This window comes from Strix uralensis, chromosome 4 (genome assembly GCF_047716275.1).
Source record: "Strix uralensis isolate ZFMK-TIS-50842 chromosome 4, bStrUra1, whole genome shotgun sequence".
In the NCBI taxonomy this organism is placed as follows: domain Eukaryota; kingdom Metazoa; phylum Chordata; class Aves; order Strigiformes; family Strigidae; genus Strix; species Strix uralensis.
The window spans coordinates 32525163-32545659 of NC_133975.1; the positions used below are offsets into that span (position 1 = coordinate 32525163).

Genomic DNA, 20497 nt, shown 5'->3' on the forward strand with positions numbered 1-20497 from the left:
CTAGCACAAAGAGAGTTATTAAAATTGAAATAAGATCCATCCTGAAGAAACTCTCCTTGCAATTTCCCTCCAGGCTGAAGGAGGGATTTGAACAATACATGCTTATTACGTACTACTTAAAATTTCTTTATATACACTCTTCTCTGCCTTTTATTTTTCATTAAATATAGCACTATATCAAATACTTTATTTGAACTCCAGATGGGCGATCTACCTGTTTTCTGTTTCCTAGAAGAACAGGTTATCTTATCAAGGGAAAAACATTTCTTTGGATTGGCACAGTCTATCTACCTTCTATTTCATCCCAATTTTTACTTATCTTCAAGCCCTTAATAATTCTTTTCTTTAATGAATCTTTCAAAATAATATTGTAAAGCATTGTGTACTAGTGAGTTCAGACTAAAGGGTCTAACATACTAGATTACTCTTTTAATCCATTTTTTCCATCCATTTCACTAGAAGTGCTACTTTTACTAAACCATCAGTCTCACAGTGTCTGTTTTCCAGTTTGAAAGCTTTATTATAAATTTTGGTTATTTGACCTTATTTTCACATTTAGTTCAGTCACATATCAGGGATAGAGATTATCTAGTCCCCTAAATTAATGACATGAAACTCAATGAATTTTGCTATCTATTGGGATAGCAATACCTTTTCTTTCCTATCTCACTTCCTACTAGAGCCTTTTCCCCTCTACAGTGTCAAATATAATCACCATCACTGAACACTAAAGCAAATTATTCTTTCAGTTTAAGAGCCATACCTAGTTACCTTTTGTTCCCACTGTGTCCTATCTGAATAATAATTATAACCTTTTATTACTGACTTTCTTCAATGTCTTTTTTTTTTTTTTTTTTTTTTAAATATATATATGTAAAAAAAGAAGTTTGACTTTTGGCAATTTTTCAAATTTGTACTACACCTATCTCTATTTTTGTATTAACATGTATGTTAAAAAAAAAAACCAACCACATTTTCAACAGCTAGGGATAAGACTAAGCAGTTTCTTTCAATACACAAGCCCAAACAGTGAAATAACTATTTAAACACCAAAGAGAAATTCTGAAAACATAAATAGTAAATATTTCCACTTTATTAAAAAAGAATGCTGAGAAAGTAACTAGAACTTGACATCATTAAAACAACATGGGAAGGAAGCTGGTTTTTTTTAATCTACTGCATCTTCTCCTCTTTGATGAGGTTTGGTTTATTATTTGATTTCTGGGTAAAATAGATGAACAGAGTCCCAGTGCTTTTTTACTCTCAACCTGCTCAGAAGACTTACAAGTTAATGTCAAAATTCCTTTCTGATGCCTTCTCTGGCTCCAGGCTTTTATAGAATAGATATTTTGCACTATTAGTAAACCATCCCTTAAATGCCAGAAAAGATCAGACAACTCTGAGTGAAACAGACCCCTTGTGCAAGATATGTGCATTTTTAATTCTTATCAGAGATAAAGTAGGATCCGAGCAGCTTGGGTCGTTCCTTGCTGCTTCATCAATTTTCAACTCATTACACCCAGCATTAGCTTGCAGGATTAGCTGATAGTCAATGGTATGCAAGGCTTGACATAGAGGAGAAAAAACCCTATTAAATTTGATCATGCAGTAATCCCCAGAGAACAACAATAAATTAATTTACCCCCTTATTAAGGAGGTTATTGAGGGCAAAGCTATCTGCATTTAACTACTGTCTGCCTCTTTTGCGCATGGATATTTCCTATTAGCGCACCATGTTTTAATGCACTATTAGCCTAAAACAAATATTTGGGGACCTATTATATTGGTAGTTTAGTTTTCCTAACTGTGTTCCTGCGAGAAAAAGTAGCGAGAGAAATATGAAGATTAAATTATTAAGATATAATTCATTTTCCCGATTCTAAGGCATGATTCTTTTATGCCGCTTATCCCAGCTAATGAAAGTCAGATTTAATTAGTTTTTGGAATTTGACACAAAAGGGCTTACCAGCTTTCACAAAAGATTGTAGAAAAACATTTTCTGAAAGCAAAACCTCACTATCTATTATTTGAAAACGTAAGACAGGAGAAGGATGTGACCAAAGTGGTTAGGCAAATAGGAAGGAATTATTTTAAATCTCAACTGAATTTTATTTTTACACAACACATTTTTAATAGCAAATATTACAGATGTTTCTCTGTATGAAGACCTCAAGATCTGGTTATAGAACAAAGAGAAGCTGAAGCAAACTTTAGGTATGTGAAACTAATATGAGTTTGACTTTTTCTTTTTGGCTCCTTGTCCAGAATACATTGAGCTAAAATCCCAGGACATTTGGGATACACTATGAGTCTTGTGACTACCAAAATCTTAGTCCAAATTTTATAGTTCAGTTTCATTCCCAGTAATCAAGGTGGTCAGAATTCCGCTTTTTAAATTCAGTAGTGAATTGTGTTACATATCCAAGGTTGTGAACAGTTTTCCAGTATCTTTTTTAAAAAAATAAATAAATATGGGTATTATTTAAATATACTCTTGATGCCTGAGCTTTATTACTTGACCACAAATACATATTCCAACATGAAAAATATGGGATCATTTATATTTTAATTAACAAGTCTTTTATCTTTCAGCCCTGTATACAAGTATTTACTTGCTGACAAACTAATCACCCGTGTCCACTGAAAAAATGAACTTTAATGTCAACTCAGCAAACTCTCCACTCTCCCATGTTTCTGTTAATTTCAAAAGTCCCAAGGCACAGGGATGCAACATTTGGAAAAATACATTATTTTAGGACTGCCAGTATGGCCTACTAGACACTTTGGTTAAGTTTATACTAAAACATTAAAAGTGCTAGGACCCAGGCCGGACCACTGGAACTCAATCATCTATGCAGCTCAATAGTCATATCTGAGAGTCAATCGAGAGTCAGTTACGACTCTCCCAAACAATTTGCAGGTGCTATTTGGAGGGTAGTATGAGTGAAAGACCATTTCCACGTGGCATTTAGGATGCAACTATTCTGTTTTAGAGGATAAAATGATTTTACAATATCAATGTAGTTGTATCAGTTGGGCCTGAGGCTAGAAAATGGGTTCTGGTATTTGTTTTGTTTCTGTGACAGAGGTAGCTTCTGAAGCCACAGGGAAATGTCATATTAGGGTTGGTGACCTGTTTGTTTGGGTGTATCTGGCAATCATCTAAATGAAAAATCACTGCTTTCTGACAACATTTTTAAAATAGAAAAAAAAAAAAAAAGCCAATTTATTTTTTGGGAAAATGAATGCAGGGCTTGAACTTAAAAAACACAACAGTTTTGTTTTAACTCATTTGAAGTAAGATTAAAAGGCATATGGTAACTGGAATTTTTAAAGGGATGTATATGGTCTGAGTGTCTAACTGTATTTTGCTGTCAGAAAATATCACACAAAACCACAATTTATAGTTCTTTCAAGCTACAATGTTAAAAAGGGTCTGCAGGTTACCTTCCAGAAAGACTCATGCCAAAAGCCAAGAAATCTGTCTTAATAGCAGTTGTCATCATTTTCAAAACATTAAAATGACTTGAGAGTTTTGAAAAATATCACTGAATTCTAGCTAATATATAGGAGCACATGTGTACAAAAACTTGAAAAACACAATATAAACTGAATATATTAAGAATAAAATCACTTACACATAAGCTAATGCTGCTTGAACAAACAGCAAGGGTTTCCATTTCACCAATTTTTTTAATAAAAAGTTTGGTTAAATTCGTTATTAATGAGAAGGCAGAAAGTTGAATTAGTGAAAATTCTCACTAATTTAAGTCCACTTTGGAAAAATGAGCTGAAGGAACAGTGGATTTGGAAAACATTAAGCAACAATGAACACCATGGTAATGAATAAAGCCAAAAGACAGGAGAGGTGAATGCCTGATATGTAAGTTTCACAAGCAACATGAGGGGATTTTAACCCTAGTGAAATTAATCCTGAAGACACTGTTTTATCTGGTTTCATCTGTTTTACCCTATATTTGCATTCTGTTATTATTTAATTATTAGAAAGTAGACAAAATAGTGTTTCCACATTCTTTTGAGTGGGACAAGTTCCACCCTCTTACTCAAATTTTTGGGCCCCTGAAAAAAGAACAGATTATGTTTCCACTTTGATTTATGTTGAACTCCCTTTGATTATAAACCATACATCTTGGTGGTCATCACTAATAAACACCTTTACAGCTACTCTCAACAAAGGACTGACAGGAGTCTTGGCAGGGGATAGGGAATTTTAAGATAAAAATCTAATGAGTAGGATCCTCTGCAAGACTCCAAACCAGTACACTACCTTAAAATGTTTAGTGTAAATAATCAAACACAATCATTTTCTTCTTACACCCCACATACAATGGTCAAACTTGTGCACATGGGCAGCTTCCTGCACATGATTTCTGCATTGTCATTACTGATCAATGATTCTAAATGCTTCTGCAAATACAGGGAAGGGCACTTAACAATGCTTCATTGTAAACACTGCTGGGTAGGTAAAGGGATAGATATATAATGTTTAGGAATCATAGTAGAATTTAAGCAAAGTCTATACTGTTTCTCACCAGTTCTATTGAGAGAAACACAAGGAAGGACCTTTTACTTTCTGTGATTGTTACATATTCTCATCAGTCATCCTTATAAATTATAGATTAGTATTTAGTGGTGCACATACATGCACTTCAGGAAAAAGCTTTCACTATAAACCTTTCTAAATATTCTCTTTCTCAGTCTATAGATGCTTTAGTAAGTTTTAGACTTGATCTTTTATTACTTACTCGTTTCTCCACTTTTGTTACTATGTACAGAAAACTTTAGATTTTTACATTTACAAATGCAATCTCACTTGGTAATGAAATTTTGAAGGGTGTGTGTAGTATTTAAAAACCCCAACAACCCAGAAACACCACTTGAAATAAAAACCTGGGACTGTTTACTTTAACTTGACTTACACATTCTGTAACAGCTCATAAAAAAATAAAGATCTGGATCTGATGCTATTAAACAGTACTCTACTCATTTGACCTTAAAAATGCTTGACTGTTCCAATCTCTGGGTAAAATATACTTCTCAAAGATTCTGCTACAGGAGGCAAGTCACTTATAAAAAGTAATGTATTTAACATTTTGTGTGATAGAATTTTGTGGAGTTTTTTTGACTAGTTAGAACAAATTGGAGTCTACCAGTGTTTTGGATATATATGAGTCATTAAGTAGGCAGTATATATTATTATACAGATATTTGCTTTTAATCAAGACTTAATTATTTTTGAGAATACTTGATTTTAAAACAACTTTTTGAACAACACCTACTTGAGGTCTTGGGAAGGTTCTGCTCTGATATGGGGTGTCTCCACAGAGTGCCCAAACACTGCCCCTTCCGTGCCTAAAATACATAAATAAAATACAGTACAATTACTTTGGAAAATAAAAACACATTGAAATGTATGACCACAAACTGACATTTTTAGGACAAAAAATATCTGATTGAATCCTTTATTAATGATTATCAGTGTTTCTTCATATTTATGTTTGCATTTCTATATAATAATCTGGACCGATATCATGTGAAACTTTAGAGTTCTGCTTATCAGTAGATGAATTTCACATACAATGTGAAAACACTTACAGATCCAGACTTTTCAGCACTGACTTGCCTGAATGCTCACCTCAACACTTTGGAGATGGATTGTTCTACAGATAAGGAAAAGAATATCATAGGTTTGTTTGACAAAAACACATTTTAGAAATGTCTACAATTTTTTTGCATGATGCTCTTTTTAAGTAAATCGAGATGCCAAGCCTTCAAAAGTTTTGAAATAACAGTCTGTCACCTGAAGTTGCTAGCCTGAATCTCAATAACTGACAGCTTCAGAGTTTCCTTCCATCAGACCTTTCTCATTGAAAACTCCTGTTCTCAAAGAAATTAGACTTATCTGGAATGTCCTTTGGTTTTAGTGTTGTTAGTGGATGCTCATGTATCTCGTACTGGGCACTCAAAATCAAGGTAAAGAAAATGGGTAACTATTTCCTAAAACTGAATTGATTCTCTATTGAATTTTTATTTCTATAACTAAGTCCAAGTTGCATACGATAATTCCACATTTTGAAATACATGACCAAGATTTTTCATTGAACATCTCCTTTTATATTTACAGTAGCTTTGTAAGAAGTGCTCAATAGAACAGAGGCATCACACTAATTGTTACAATATTTTAAATTCAATAAGGTATTTTCAATTATTTAAATATTTTATTTAAATATTTCACAAGCATTTTCAGAAATTTTGGCTGTTAATGGAGATAAATATTTAGATATTTTTGCAGTTAACCAATAACATTTAGTAAATGATCTTACCGGGATTTGAAAGCAGAATGAGGCTATAGAATGTTTAATTGATAATACCATTTTCCAGAGTTAAAGAGAAAATGTCCTGAGCAAGAAGTCAAAAAGGTCTAATTAAACTAAATTACTGTCAAAAAATCATCCTTGTTAGTAATCTTCTAAACTCCACTTTCATTTTAAAACAAAACAGACACACATGCCCTGTCTCCCCCCACTTCATTGTAAAATACTCTACTGGTATGGAGTATCCAAGAGAGGAAGAGAGGATTTCTGAGAGTAATGAAGTCCTAGTTTTTTATCTCTAGAAACCTATAAGCTTTATAAATATCTTGGCAAAGCATACTGAAAAGAAATTCATTACAACCCCTGCCTTAAAGATCTCTCAAAAAAACAACCAAATCCCCTTTCTAGAATCAAAATTTGCTGAGTGTTATGGAGAACCACAAGAAGGAAAAACCAGCATATCTTTTTACCTAAAAGTATTCACAGAAGTGCTGTGCATTGCAAGTCTGCTACCTTTAAGGGACAGGAATAGCCTGTAAGAGTCTCTATAGCCACGCTTTCTATCACTCAAAATAAATCTCACTCCCATCTATAATGGCATGCAAGAAATTTTATGGGAGCTGAATATCAGAAATCAAAGAGTGCACTTCCAGATCCTGTTCATCTTTCATCAGCAAAATTAAATACTTGCAAGGCCAAGGCTTTTCTGTATTTTTGAAGGTGGCAATGGGATATGAAGACGTAAATAACTGAGCAGGATGCAGTATTCCCAGTCTTTACTTATGAGAAGACCACAGCTGGAATGTTTGAAAGATGCAAAGATGTATAAAACATCACTGTAGTATGGGTCAGACACTAAATCAATCAGAAGTGCCAAAGATGATATCAGGCAAAGACTGGTAATGAAAGATAAATGACAGCTGGTTCTAAGCCAGCATTAGTATTTCCTCACTTTCAGCAGCATTTGTTTAAAAGATGAGGTGGTGTTTCTCCCCTAACAAGATAGCAATTTGGAAAGAAAGACCTAGTTTGTCCAAGTAGACTGAAAATCCAGGCAGGTAGCATTAAGGATAAACTGATATAATTAAAGAAAATATAACTCAAAATAAACCAAACATGCTCCTTTTGCTATTTGAAGATATAATCCCATATGTTTTTTTCTTCTCATACAGCCTCAAAAGGGAAAGTTCTTGTGGTTTTATCCTCAATAAATACGTTATCAACAAGATCAACAATATCTCCAGTTCCTTTTATTTTATACTGGAAGAAAAGCAGGCACTAACAACTATCTTGTTTTTACTAAGAAAGGTGAAAAAGATCAGCCAGCCGGTATTTACTGATGTGTTTCCAGCAGTTAAAAAGCAGGATCAAGAAAAATGGAAAGGGATTGTACAGCAAATAAAAGACATGGATCAGCATTACTTAAAACTACAGAACAGAATGAAAACTATAGGAAGGTATGCTGTATTTTTTAATGTCCTGTATGTAAATCTGTAGTGCTTTGATGAGAAGTTAGATCATGTAGTTCAGTACTGTTTGAGAAACGGCACTACAAACATACCTTTCTATGAATAATAAATATAACTATAAATCAGGATTCAAAGTGAATAGCATAATTTTTTTAATGAAAGAAATATACTTTAGGTATTTATTAATTTACAATGTTAAACCACTTATTTCTTACAGAAATAAGACAAGGATTTATTAACTGTATTCCCTGACTTACAGAATCATAACTAAAAGCTACTTTGGGTGAAATTCTAGAGAGATGAATGAATACAAAAAAAGAATAAAAAGAAAAGACTTGAGCCTTCAAGCCCTTTCAAGTACAGCCCAAATGGAAGTAGTTAGGAAACTGAATTCAAAGGAACATGAGTTAGAATGGATAGCTATAAAAAGTGAACCTTTCAGAGGAAATAAAAGAGCATGAAGTATGTGCAAAAGATGTAAAATCAAAACCGTACGTGTAACTGAATAAAATTACTCCCACCTCCAGCTTCCAGTGGAAGAGAATGAGTTAAGTAAAGACTTTGCTAAGAAAGAAGCACCTATGAAGGCAAACTACTGGTCAAAGAATACCAGTTGCTATAGAAATTGCTGCAGAAAATACCGTGAGGCAAAAAAGGCCAAAACTACAGTTCTGTATTTATAGAGAAACCTCTTTATGCATAACAGATTTATAAACACTAGACCTTTAAAACATACTTCTTTGACCCAGAGCAAATCAAAGTGACACTTTTGTTACAAGAAAAACTAGTCACACGTTCCTGCTTAAACTGAATATTCAGAATTCAGAGACCAGTGTAAACCACTCATTTCTGCTCAATTTATTCGTTCCTGAAATTTAGCCTTTGTGAAATTACATTTTATAAAAACAGTGGAAGTACAATTTTGATATTTGGTGCCAGATTTTATTTGCTTACGTATGTGCTTGCTGAGGAAATTTTGTCATTTATTTACCAGCAAGTAATTATTTTGTAATTTATGATTTAGCTCACACATCAACACTGGTACCTTTCGGTGACTTAATAACCGACTAACATGAAAAGCTCAGCACCTGAGCATATTGATTAGTAGAGCTAATTTTTTGTGAAAAGAGTGCCAGCTGAAGAGTTGATGAGACAATAATCAAAAAGTAATAAATTATATTGGTGTGAAAAATGAGCCAAATATCAGCATTACTCCCCTCCTTCACCTCATTCTGGTAAGCAAATCACCTCAAATGTACTGACAATGGAATTATGTAGCATTTTGATGTATACAAATTATATGGCATTGCAGCATCACAGGTGCAACTGAATCTTACTGCCTTGATCTTTCTCTAGGTTTTTCAGAAATGTCAAGTAACAATATGATGAAATACTAAGATTATGCAAGTATTAGAATGTAATGCCAATTTGTCCTCCAAATTAGAAAGTTTAAAGAAGAATTTGTAAAATATTTATCATTTTTACAGCTTGCAATTTTACTTGTTCCAATTTCATTGTTAAGTTAAAGCAGCTACAGTTCTCACAGAGAAATATGAGTAATTAATCAAGATTGCTTTACCACTGAAGAGACCTTGAAAACATAGACTTTATGTTTTAAAAGTTTCATTGTAATTTAAAAAAAAAAAAATCCTTAATTCTTTTACCATGTGTACATAGCTAAAATTTAAAAGTGCTAGTGTGAGATGAGTTAGCTGTTGTTCAACACTAAGACCTTGCAAGAGCTGATCACTGCCAGACTGAAGAAAACCCAGAAATATTCAACTAAGCACATCAATGATCATAAAAAGACCACAGAAAATGTTTCCTGCTTCTTTTTAAAAGCCCAGTTATTATAATTTATCTTGGGCTGATTAGAAACCCAAAGGAGTCAGAATGCAGATTCTGGACCACATGTTGATTGCGCAGCTCTTCAAGACTCAATTTTAATAAATGGCTTGAAATGTAATTTAGCTAAGTAGTTGCATTAAAAAAGCATGATGTAACTGGATTTTTACTATGGAGGTGTACATAATTAAAATGAAAGTAAGTAGGTTATTTTATGGAAATATGATTGGCATGATTGCTGGGATTTCAATCTTGCTGAGTCCCACAGCAGCAAAACTGTCTATTGTTAAATAGTGACATTTTCAGGTATGATAATGATGTGGCCATACTGGAGGTATATTATCAGTAGGAAACTGTAGTATGGCCTAACTAGATGCAGCTGTTCTCTTGTAAACTAAAGCATGAGCATTGAAGTAATCAGATTTATTAAAAAGTAAATTCTAAAATGAATGACTTGGATTCATTACTCAAGGCCCTTGAACATGACTAATGTTTGATGCATATTTTCTGTACGACAACCTTACTAAAACAAGATTTCTACTAACCCTTTCATTTAGATAAGAAGAATGAGTTTCCCAATAAATTAAAATTCATCATCTTCAGTGTGATGAATTTTGATCAAAGCAAATTATGACTCCAGGAAATACTTGCAAAATTGCAAGTCAGTATTTATCTTCCTAAATATCATCTTAACTTTTATTAACTAAAAACATTTGAAACATTGCTTCCTAATGGTGGGCAGTTAAGACACCTCTTGTCTTGCAATGAAAATGAAACTGGACTGTGCCTATGTGTTCAGCTGCTCATCCACATACTTGTTTGAAGGTTCATATCCAAAATCTATGTTTGGCCACCACTTGGTTTACTCTGCTGAAAAAGTGAATCTATTCAAATACGATTTGGACTGAGCATAGTAGTAACATAATTCAATTAATAATTGGAAATGGCTATTCTAAATGCTATTTCTGGAATTAAAAAAGTCAATATATTTAAATGAAACTGCTGAGAAGTCACATTAAAATTGAATATTCAAAACATGAATGAAATTGAAAAATATATAAGGGGTTTACAAAGAACAAGTTTGAAAAAATAATAATTTTCATAACATCTTTTAGTTTTTTCCCCTATGATACATGACAGATGGAGATATACATGACAACAAAAATGATTAACTACAACCATTTTCTCCTTGAAAAGTTACAACAGCAGATATATGAATAGATTTAAAGCTTACATTTAGATTTCACAGTAAATAACTCCTAAAAATAAAAAATAATCTTTGTATATCTATATATGAGAGTCTGGATTTGTATTTTTCTTAAAATGTTGTAAATGATTCTGGGTTCACAATACTGGAACACAGAGCAAAAATTGTCCTTGTCTACATTCAAATAATTGAATTTTAATGGAATTATTTTTGTATTTAATAAATCAAAAAGACTGTATTTTCACTGTGTTGTAGAAGATAATCTTAGGATTTGGAACACTCAGGCTTATGTTTTAATGAATAGTTAAACATTACAAAACAGAATTGCTGTTTCCTTGATGAAAAATGAATGAATCAATGAATGACAGGACTATCAAACAACAGTCAGTAATTTCATAACCAGGGGACTCACCTGGGATGTAAAAGAATGGGACATGAACTTGGATATCCCGAGTACAAAATGAAGTCTTTAAATTCAAAGCTAATTAAATTACCTTATAATTTTATCTTGATTTTTACTAAGAGCAAAAGGATCATGTATTTGTACAGAATATTGTAAAAATACTGGAAAAATAGAATCTGAAGGGGGAAAATGTGAGAGTGAGAAAATTGTTTCTCACCTAGTTTCAAGAACAATCAGCAATAATTCCCCACTCTGAAGCTTTCTGAAAATTCTATAATGTACTATTGCCCACCTACAAACCTAGCAGGAACGTCTATCCAATTTTCTTCATAAAGCTCTAAAACAAAAGAATTAATGATTAGCTTTTGATAAAAGAAAAAGGCATTTGCCTTCAGTTAAGACATTCCATAAATAAATGGTTTGATTTTGAAAAGTCAAAAGCCCAGAGGAATTTATCAGGAGGTCCTCTATTGAGTCTAGACATATCACTAGTTGCCTAAATTATGAATACAGATCATTTATATTTTGTCCATAGCCAAAAAAAGAGAAATTAGCATCTCTAGATGTTAGTTAACTACTGATACTGGTCAAAAACTAGAGTAAAAATGCACACAACCTAAGCACCTTGAAGATTTGCCTTCAGTATATGGTCAGCAGCTGACGAGTGAATTTTATCTAAATAGGAAAAGCTTGTTTGGAAATCTCACTTTAACTATATTAGAAGTCATCTAATTTACCCTTAGCATTAAAACTGATTCCTAGGATGCCTTATATATGTTTTAGTGCCCAGTTCTTTATGCCATATGTAAATGTGCATTTATTTCTGTTCTCTACTTTGCCATTACTACAGCATACTGAAAATTTGTTATGATTATGTGATAACTACTGCTGCATTCTTACAATTTAGTAAATTGTTTTATTTCTGCTAAAGGAAGCCACAAAGCAGCAGGACTATTATCCAGATTTTTGAAATAGCTCTACTTTAGCATTTTTACTGTATAGGGATTAGCATGCCATTGATAAATTATAAACAAATATTTAGATAAGTGTATTTGTGCACCCTGTAGAGGGCACTAATACACATATAAAAAGTCCATCATATGTAAGTATATAGTATGTACTTTGAAAGTCACTGTAAAAATGCCTTCAAATACTTTTGAATTCATGAAAAACTGAAAATGTGAGAAGAATCCACACATGTATTTCTACAATGCTGAAATGGAGATATGTTGATATAATGCATTCTGGTGCTTATTAGACCAAAATGAAAAAAAATGCTAGTATCTCCAATTATTGAAAGTCTTTTTTTTTTTTTTTTTTTCAGATACGAGAAATAAAATGAAGCTATATCAGCTGCTCACAAGGTTGTTAAAAAGTTTATATTTGATATTACCACTAGTTATCTTGATTATCACCTATTATGACTGTCTTTATTCCTGCTCTTTGTTAATGTTCTGGTTTTCTCTCTAGAAGTAAATTACACAGATGAATACAGCACATTCAAACCTGGCATTACCGCAATGCGAAAGGGCAAATGACTTAACTTAGATAAGTCTTTACTGCAGTTTTAAATGGAAATTCTGCAGCCGTGAGAGAGAGGGTGAATGTGAAACAGTAATTTTGTCACTTAATATTCTCACCTTCAAGTCAGCATAGCAGTGAAGCAAGCCTTTTAATTTAGCAACAAAATGGAAGCAGGTGTATTTCAAATCAGTTAACTGCAATGACTGTAAACTACCAATGGTCATGCTAGCAAATGTGTGCCTATGTGTGATCTGTAGTAATCACAGGAAAGACAGCATATTTTCTACAGGAAAGGACAAGATACTAAAGCATACTGCAGTATGCTAAAATTAGCCAAAATACACATATTTTGCCAAAGACTCAGATGTTTTTGCAGGCAAGAACAAGAGAGTTGCCACATACCTTGTAGAGGCTGTGGGAAGCAGGTTTATGGCAGTAATTTACTGCTAGATCTGCCACTCCATTTTCAAGACAGTACTGAGCTGGTCACAGAGTAATTTATCAGTGCCAGCCTCAATATTCCCTTCCATGTCACCAAGGAGCAGTATCAGGACTCAGATTACAACCACAATTCAGATTACCTGGCAAACCTTGTAACAGCCCAGCTCTGCTGAGAGTCTTGTGGCATAACCCTAGTCTATTCTTTGCTCTTTTACTGCTTGTGGTTCAGGAAAGACTCAAAAATCACACGCTCGTCACTGCTGCAATACACCTATCATAAATTCACTGTAAGACTTTTTAAGTTTAAGCACTTTTCATTGCCTTGTTACATAGCAAGGCATGTCTGCTTAAATTAGTAAAACGGGTTTTACTTCTGCATGAAAATTTGGTGTGATCAGCTGGCAGAGAAACTTGTTGTTCGTGTCCTCTTAGACATTAAACTATGTTATGTTCAGGCACTTTCAGAACAGAATACGAACACCAGGCACCAGGATTAACATGTCTAGGGAACAGAACATCATAGAATTTGACAGTCATTGTGACATAAATTATTTTGCTTTACCATTTTTAAATTAAAATTACAGAAAGAATCCAACCTTTCAGCTTTCACTGGAGAGAACCTTACTTGCAAAGACCCCTATTCTTATATTCTTAAACCTTCCAAAGGAATTTATTTCTGTTAGATTCAATCTTCCTTGTCCTTTAGTCTCCCTCTGGCCTCCAGACATCTTATCTCTGTAAGTAATAAGTTCGGTTTATTTCAGCAGGATATTCCTTCTGCTCCTTTCCCTGGTTTGTATTAAAAGTTCCTTTTACTATCTATACTAATTTTTCCCATTAATGTTTTGCCAAAATAAAATTGTTTTGAGTTATTGTTAGTTTTGCTGTCATGAAGAGAAAAAATTATTTTTATTAAAACCTCAAATTCAGAAACTCTAATTGGTCTTTTGCTTTCATCCTAAATCTAAATATAAACCAGGGAGGCAAGGCCAAGAATGACAGTGAGAAGAAAAAAAATTGCAACTATAAAAAGCCTGAAAACAGTCCTGACAGCTAAAACATGAAACAAAATTGTTGATAAATACTCTTTCTGCACAGTATGCTTTATCTATTGCATTTTCTCTGCTTCCACACTGAGAGTGTAAAAACACATTAAAAAAGCAGTCCATCATTTGGTAATGCTGCTAAGATAAAAATAGCAAAAATAATACAAGTGGTTTGCTTGATATGAAAATAAGTATTTTTTAAAAAGGTGTTTGATGTTTAATGAGAAAAGACTTTCAGACGTAACTACCAATCCCACCTCATGCTTTTGACCATAAATCGGGAAAGGAATTTTTCAAGGGAAGCTAACATTTGACTGCTGCCAGTATTTTGCTTTGTTGATCTTGGATACATCTTGTGTCTTAGCATGATATGCAGGTACTTTGAAAGCTTTACATCTGCTGCATCTAGACCTTTGACCACCATAACATACTTGCTTTGCAGAAAGTGATGCAGAAAAAGGACACGAAAAAGCACTTTTCCTAGCTACACGGTAAGTGGTGTAACCTAAAGTACTTTCTGTCACTTCTGTCACGCTTTATGTACCAGATTGCTTTAGAATGATGATGACTTAAGGGGAAAGTCTCCACTTGAGCTAAATGACATTTTGGCATTTGTAAAGGAATAAGGCTGCCTGAAAGAAGTGAAAAGCATTTGTGTGTGCATGTATGCATGCATCTGTGTGCTTAGATCTATACTCTAGCTGTCTAGCATGCTCACAAAATGTCTTTCAAATGTTTTACAAACCTGCTATCTAGTAGCTTCAATGAAAACCCAGATACTTGCTAAAGACCAGTTACCATAAAACTGAATTCTAATGCTTTCTAAGTAGGAACAGCTAGATAAACATATCTCACTATACCCATTTCTGATATTAGTGTTGACAGGATCTATACAAGTGTGTTTCAATTATCAAAACAGTAAAATTTATGGTATGCATATTCACTTCAGTTTATCTATGAATGTAACATAAAACATCAGGAAACATTGACATCTGTGTTTTAGTGTAGGTTACTAACTATGGTATGATGATTTCTGAAAGGAGAGGTCTCTAGTTGCTTTACCTTGCTGAGCTCATTCATCCTGTCCCTTCTTGTAAAGAGGTGTGGTTATTCATGCAGCTTTCTCATCTTCCCCTCACTGTACAGAATCTTACTTAAAGTGAAACTGAAAATATGTACCAGAAGTAACTAACTTCTAAAACAGAAGTATGGGAATACACTATGCAAAGAGGAACTGTACACAGAAGGAAATAAAGGACAAGAGAATGGTCCCTTTTTATGGCCAAAGCCAAAATTTTTTAATTTTCTCTCCAGTAAGATGAAAGGGTAGCTGTATAGTGTTATTTCAGAATGTCAGCGTGGTTAACCATGGATGCTTTAGTTTGCCAAGATATGATCAAAATCAGCCACATTTATTGTGTGTTCTTCCATTCATACAGTTCTAGTGCCATTTTGTGAATTAATCCTGTGAAGTGTTTTGTAGTGCTGCTCTTTTTTTTCAAAATACTGCAGTTTGGCACTAACTTTGCTCAGTATCATACCTAGGAATGCCCACCTCATCAAAACACACAGTTTGGACCAGTATACTTGATTGTGACAGCATTTATTCAAACAGGAACCAAGAAGTCTGCATTCCTAGATTAGCACTTATCTCCTAGGTTTGGAATGGAATATCCCAAAACTCTGTATCTTGGTTCAATTAAACCAAAAATAGTTAATAAGACCTGACAGGAGATCATTCAAAGAAAAAATATATAATATTAAATGCACAGTGTATTATGCACAATTGTACAGTATGAAATAATAATGTAAAAAAAGAATAAATTAATACTTCTGGAAAAAATAATAAAAATTAGAAATGACAGTCAATGAAACTAATGAGAATTACTTTTAGAAATGTATCAAGCATAAGTATATGCTAGTGAAAGTAGATTAATTGAAAAGCAGAGAAGGAAAGTGAAAAGATAAATGTTCCCCAAGGAATTTAAATACGAAATAAGAAGAGGTCCTTGTTAAATTATTTATAAATTAATAAATGGGGATGCTAATTAGTGCAGAAGGAAAACCAAGTAACTCAATAAAATCTCAGACATAGTCCAAGATCCAAAGAATTATTTATTACTCCAGTCTTGCAGAGTTCCTTATTGTATGCTTTAGCTTCAGTGGTACAACTCACAGGACCAAAATTCAAGCACGTATTTAAATGCTTTGTAGGATTACTGCCAGAATGCTTAGCTATTGGCCTGGCAAATTGAAACCCAAAGGATGGGCAATGTAGCTCTGAAAAATGTAAAAGAGCTCAAACCAATGAGGAAACTAAAATGACAAGTCAAGGGTGAGAAAAAATTTATATTTTATAATCTATATAATTCATAGCTGCTTTTAAAAAACTTTGGTGAACTTAAGCATCAATTCAGTTTATTCATTTAGGAATCATTCTTGCTCCTATACAATTAAAAGGCAAACCTTACACTGATTTCAAGCTCCAGGCTACTAGTTCCAGTTGATGGGGGCTGGCAAGGATGGAGAAGAAGCATCATCTGTTTTATATTAGCTTTCAGTAAATTTTCTATAGAATGAATTTACTGACAAGCTTGTTTGCTATCACAATGTTTCGAAAATGAGTATGGCAAAATAAATCTTGGCATTTTAGTTACAAGTTTGGCGCAGGCCACTAAATTCCAAGGATTAAGTATATCCAGTAATGAAACAAACATACTTCTGATGTATGTCAAAAAAGCTTTGATTTCACAAGTCACAAAAAAGTAATCATGATCAAATCACCATCACAAATTATTTACTGAAATTCTAACAATTAAATACAAGAGAAATGCAATTTATTCACAGATGCTTTACAACTTTACTTCTTTAGCTGCTTTACTTCTACAGTGGAAGTGCTTAACATAGCTTTTGAAAAATGTATTAGTTCTGTCCTTAGAAAGTTGTCTGAGTCTGGTGATATTCATACATTTGGAGAGGCTAGGCTGTCAGGGCCCCTTAGATCAGTCCTATGACTATGAAATTACTGTCCCTGTCATGTTCAATTTATCTGGACTTAAATAACCAGGTGACACCCAAATTTAGGAATTAAAGTCTAAGAAAGAGGTAAGAGGAAGAAATAAATTAATTCCTTAAAGAAAGAGATTAGCTAGGGTCTGAAGAAATTCAGAGGGATTCACCAAGAAGGATGCTTACTCTGATCTGGGAAGCCCATTTGAAAAGCTTCAGGGATTGCTCACAACAGATGACAGAGAAGGAGAGGGTGGTCTACAGAGGATATATTTCTAAGCCAGGAATATCTGACCAGGTGTAAACCCAGTATCACATAGCTGCTGAGAGTCAAGGCAAATTCAGTCAGACTAGGATCCACACCAATGCAATTAACAGTTTCAAGACCACCCATGCTAGTTTGTATCTAGTTAGATTTCAAGAGGAAAACTTGTTTGCATCCACATACAGTATGCTATTTAGACTTACCCTGAGATTCTTGTCTGATGATCAGATCTCAGAAAAAGTAGGCTTCCCCACGGAGAAGTGCCTGCTTGGGAAAACTGGTTTGGCTGGTACATGGAAGAATTTTGAATAGGAGTAGTAGTACATAATGAAGTTCTACTCTATCTGAAAGACTTGTTCTCATTTTAATGACAGGTCTGCCAAGAAACAAAAATATTAATGGGGTAAAGTGCTAAAGTTGTTGACAATTCACTAGTTGACAGAAATGGTCAACCTGTGACTAGTCAACAGCCATGCGGAAGGGATGAGAACTCTGAAGGACTTCCCTGAAACAAGCCAGAGCAAAGGTGTTAAGTGTATGTGAAGAAGTGCAGACAGTAGAGCTGGCAAATGGCTTGCCTGTCTCTGAAAGCACATGCTGAAAGGCAGCAGGGAAAGCCAAGAGAGTAGGTGCTGGTTCTATGGCTGTACAAACAGTACTTGCTAGACCTTGGCTGGGGATGCATGACCTTCCTTCTATAAGCAGAGGAGTATTTCACTTCTCTCATAATGCCACATTGTGTTATGTATGACTTGCTCAGGATTTATGGAGAAACTACAGTGTACCTCTGCTTAATGAAAAATCTTAAGAAAGGAATAAAATTATTTGCTATTGTTTTTCTTTTACTTTGTAAAAAAGAGAAAAGGAAGTTTACACTTAACTTGAACAGAAACACTTTTGTACAAATGTCAAAATGAGAGTTTTGTAACTGATAAATTTAATGAATGATTAGTTAGAGATACAAATGTAGAGCTAGGTGCAAATGCATATACTGATCTCTGTTTCTGGTCATGCTACCCACCTGTTTTTTCATACTAAACACTGTATTATAGCTAAAAAAACCCCTCAAGGAATATAAATAAAACTACAGTGAAGAGGACTGTATCTAACACATGGTAGCAAGAATTATTCTAGTGTAAATTTCTGCCAGAATTCTGACTCTTCTATCTGTGTTGCATGTAGAAGAACAACAGTAGTATATTGATATACTGGCACCTTCTATACATTATTGAAACTTGATTGACCTTGAATTGTCTGTAATCTCCATCTAGTCTTGCTAAGTGTTTTACAATAAAACCTCATATAATCTACTAATTTCACATTTTCTACAAGGTCTTAGTAAATAATATGCACTTTACATTTATCAACTTTAAATGATTCTCCGACAACAATATTCTTTTTCTTTATGGAAAGAAACTTGTAAATTCTGGTATAAATTCAAGTGTCAGGTAGGATTCCTTTAGTGACTGATTGTTCTGATAAATAAAGCTCAAAAAGCCCAAAATATTAGTTACTCATAAAGTATTAAAATACAATCATAAATAATATGAAGCATTTAAAAGTATTTAAAATAATAAACAATTCTATGTTAATAATACAGCTACATGTGACATTTAAAATAAAATTAATATAGAGAAGGCTTCTCTTAAAAAAGCAGAAACTTATGAGAAATGTGCCTGCCTATAATAGCGACAGCTGCAAAGAGTAGGACATTACTCCTAAGGTTAGAAAGAACAAATTTATTGAGTTTATATTAGTTAGCTTGTGACTAGAGATAAAAAGAAAATATCTGATCTCCTCTAAGGCTCACTTCTTGCTGTGATCATTAAGTTCAAAACCAAATCAGGATCAACCAGCTCATCTTCAACAGATAGTTGAAGATGTACATTCTCTACAGCCAAACAATTCCAGTGTTTCACTATTCTTTCCATTAAAAATTCTTGGTTTTCTTTTTTTTTTTTTTTAATTTATTTTAAATTGACAGAGCATCCCTTGTTTTTCAACAGGCTGTTTCTCAAGGCCTCAAAACTTATATCATATTCCCTTTGATATTTTTTTCTTCAAGCTAAACAGCACCATTTTTTTCTCTCTTCCCTCAGAGATCATGCTTCTGGACAACTAATCAGTCTTGTGACTCTGGATTCTATCCAGTTGTTTACTGAACAATTGTACACCAAACTGGACTAAGAACTTTGGAGAGGACCTTGACAGTGTTGAATAGAGCAGAAGATCTGCAGGTTATTTTACTTTCTTTTATCACATGATGCTCTTCAACTCGTGATCCAAAATCCTTCCTAACTTCTTCTGAGTACTCCTCTGAGTCTTATGAATTCTTTGAGGTTTTAAAATTGATCTCTGAAAGTCAATTTGATTTTGTTTTGCTGTCTTTCCATGTAACTTTCAATCAGGGGATGTTCTCATTACATGGTGATTGCCCTCTCTCAGATTTCCTTCCACCTTCACATTCTCAGTTCCTCCCCACTGATCAGCAATGCTCCTTACATTACTTTTTCAACAGTGTGTCAACCTTATAATCTATAAATCTTTTGTACAGTCTGCATCTTGATCTTTTTTGTTTTCCTAACAGATGTCTGTCTCTGTAGTTAAAAGAAACAAGAGGCCCCCAAACATTCCAAAATGTCACCAGGCCCTGTGCATTAGATGATTCTTTTTGTTTATAAAAAGCTTCATGTGTATAATCTTTCTTGATTGGTGGTAAACATTGCCACATAGATTCTTTGCCCTTTCATCAGTACCCATGAAGTATAAATTGATTTGCATTTTGAATCTTAGAGCAGTTATACATTCTGCATCCATTTCTGCCTGGATATTGAGGTTTTTTGCTTCATTCTCTTTTTACGAGATGATTCTTACCACATATATTCATTTCTTTTATAGAATATATGTTGATTTTTGCCACTCTTCCTTCTAGAATTTACAGAATTCTGAATTA

At 33.6% G+C, this 20497-nt stretch overlaps 1 protein-coding gene across 2 annotated transcripts in view; it reads right to left on the reverse strand.

The window, feature by feature from the left end:
* Nucleotides 1-20497, reverse strand: part of SGCZ (sarcoglycan zeta) — a 227807-nt gene that overhangs the window by 20323 nt on the left and 186987 nt on the right. For both annotated transcript variants that reach the window (XM_074865069.1, XM_074865068.1), the window contains one exon: nucleotides 5301-5373. In XM_074865069.1, coding sequence (XP_074721170.1) covers nucleotides 5301-5373 — 73 coding nt within the window. The remainder of the gene's footprint in view (nucleotides 1-5300; nucleotides 5374-20497) is intronic.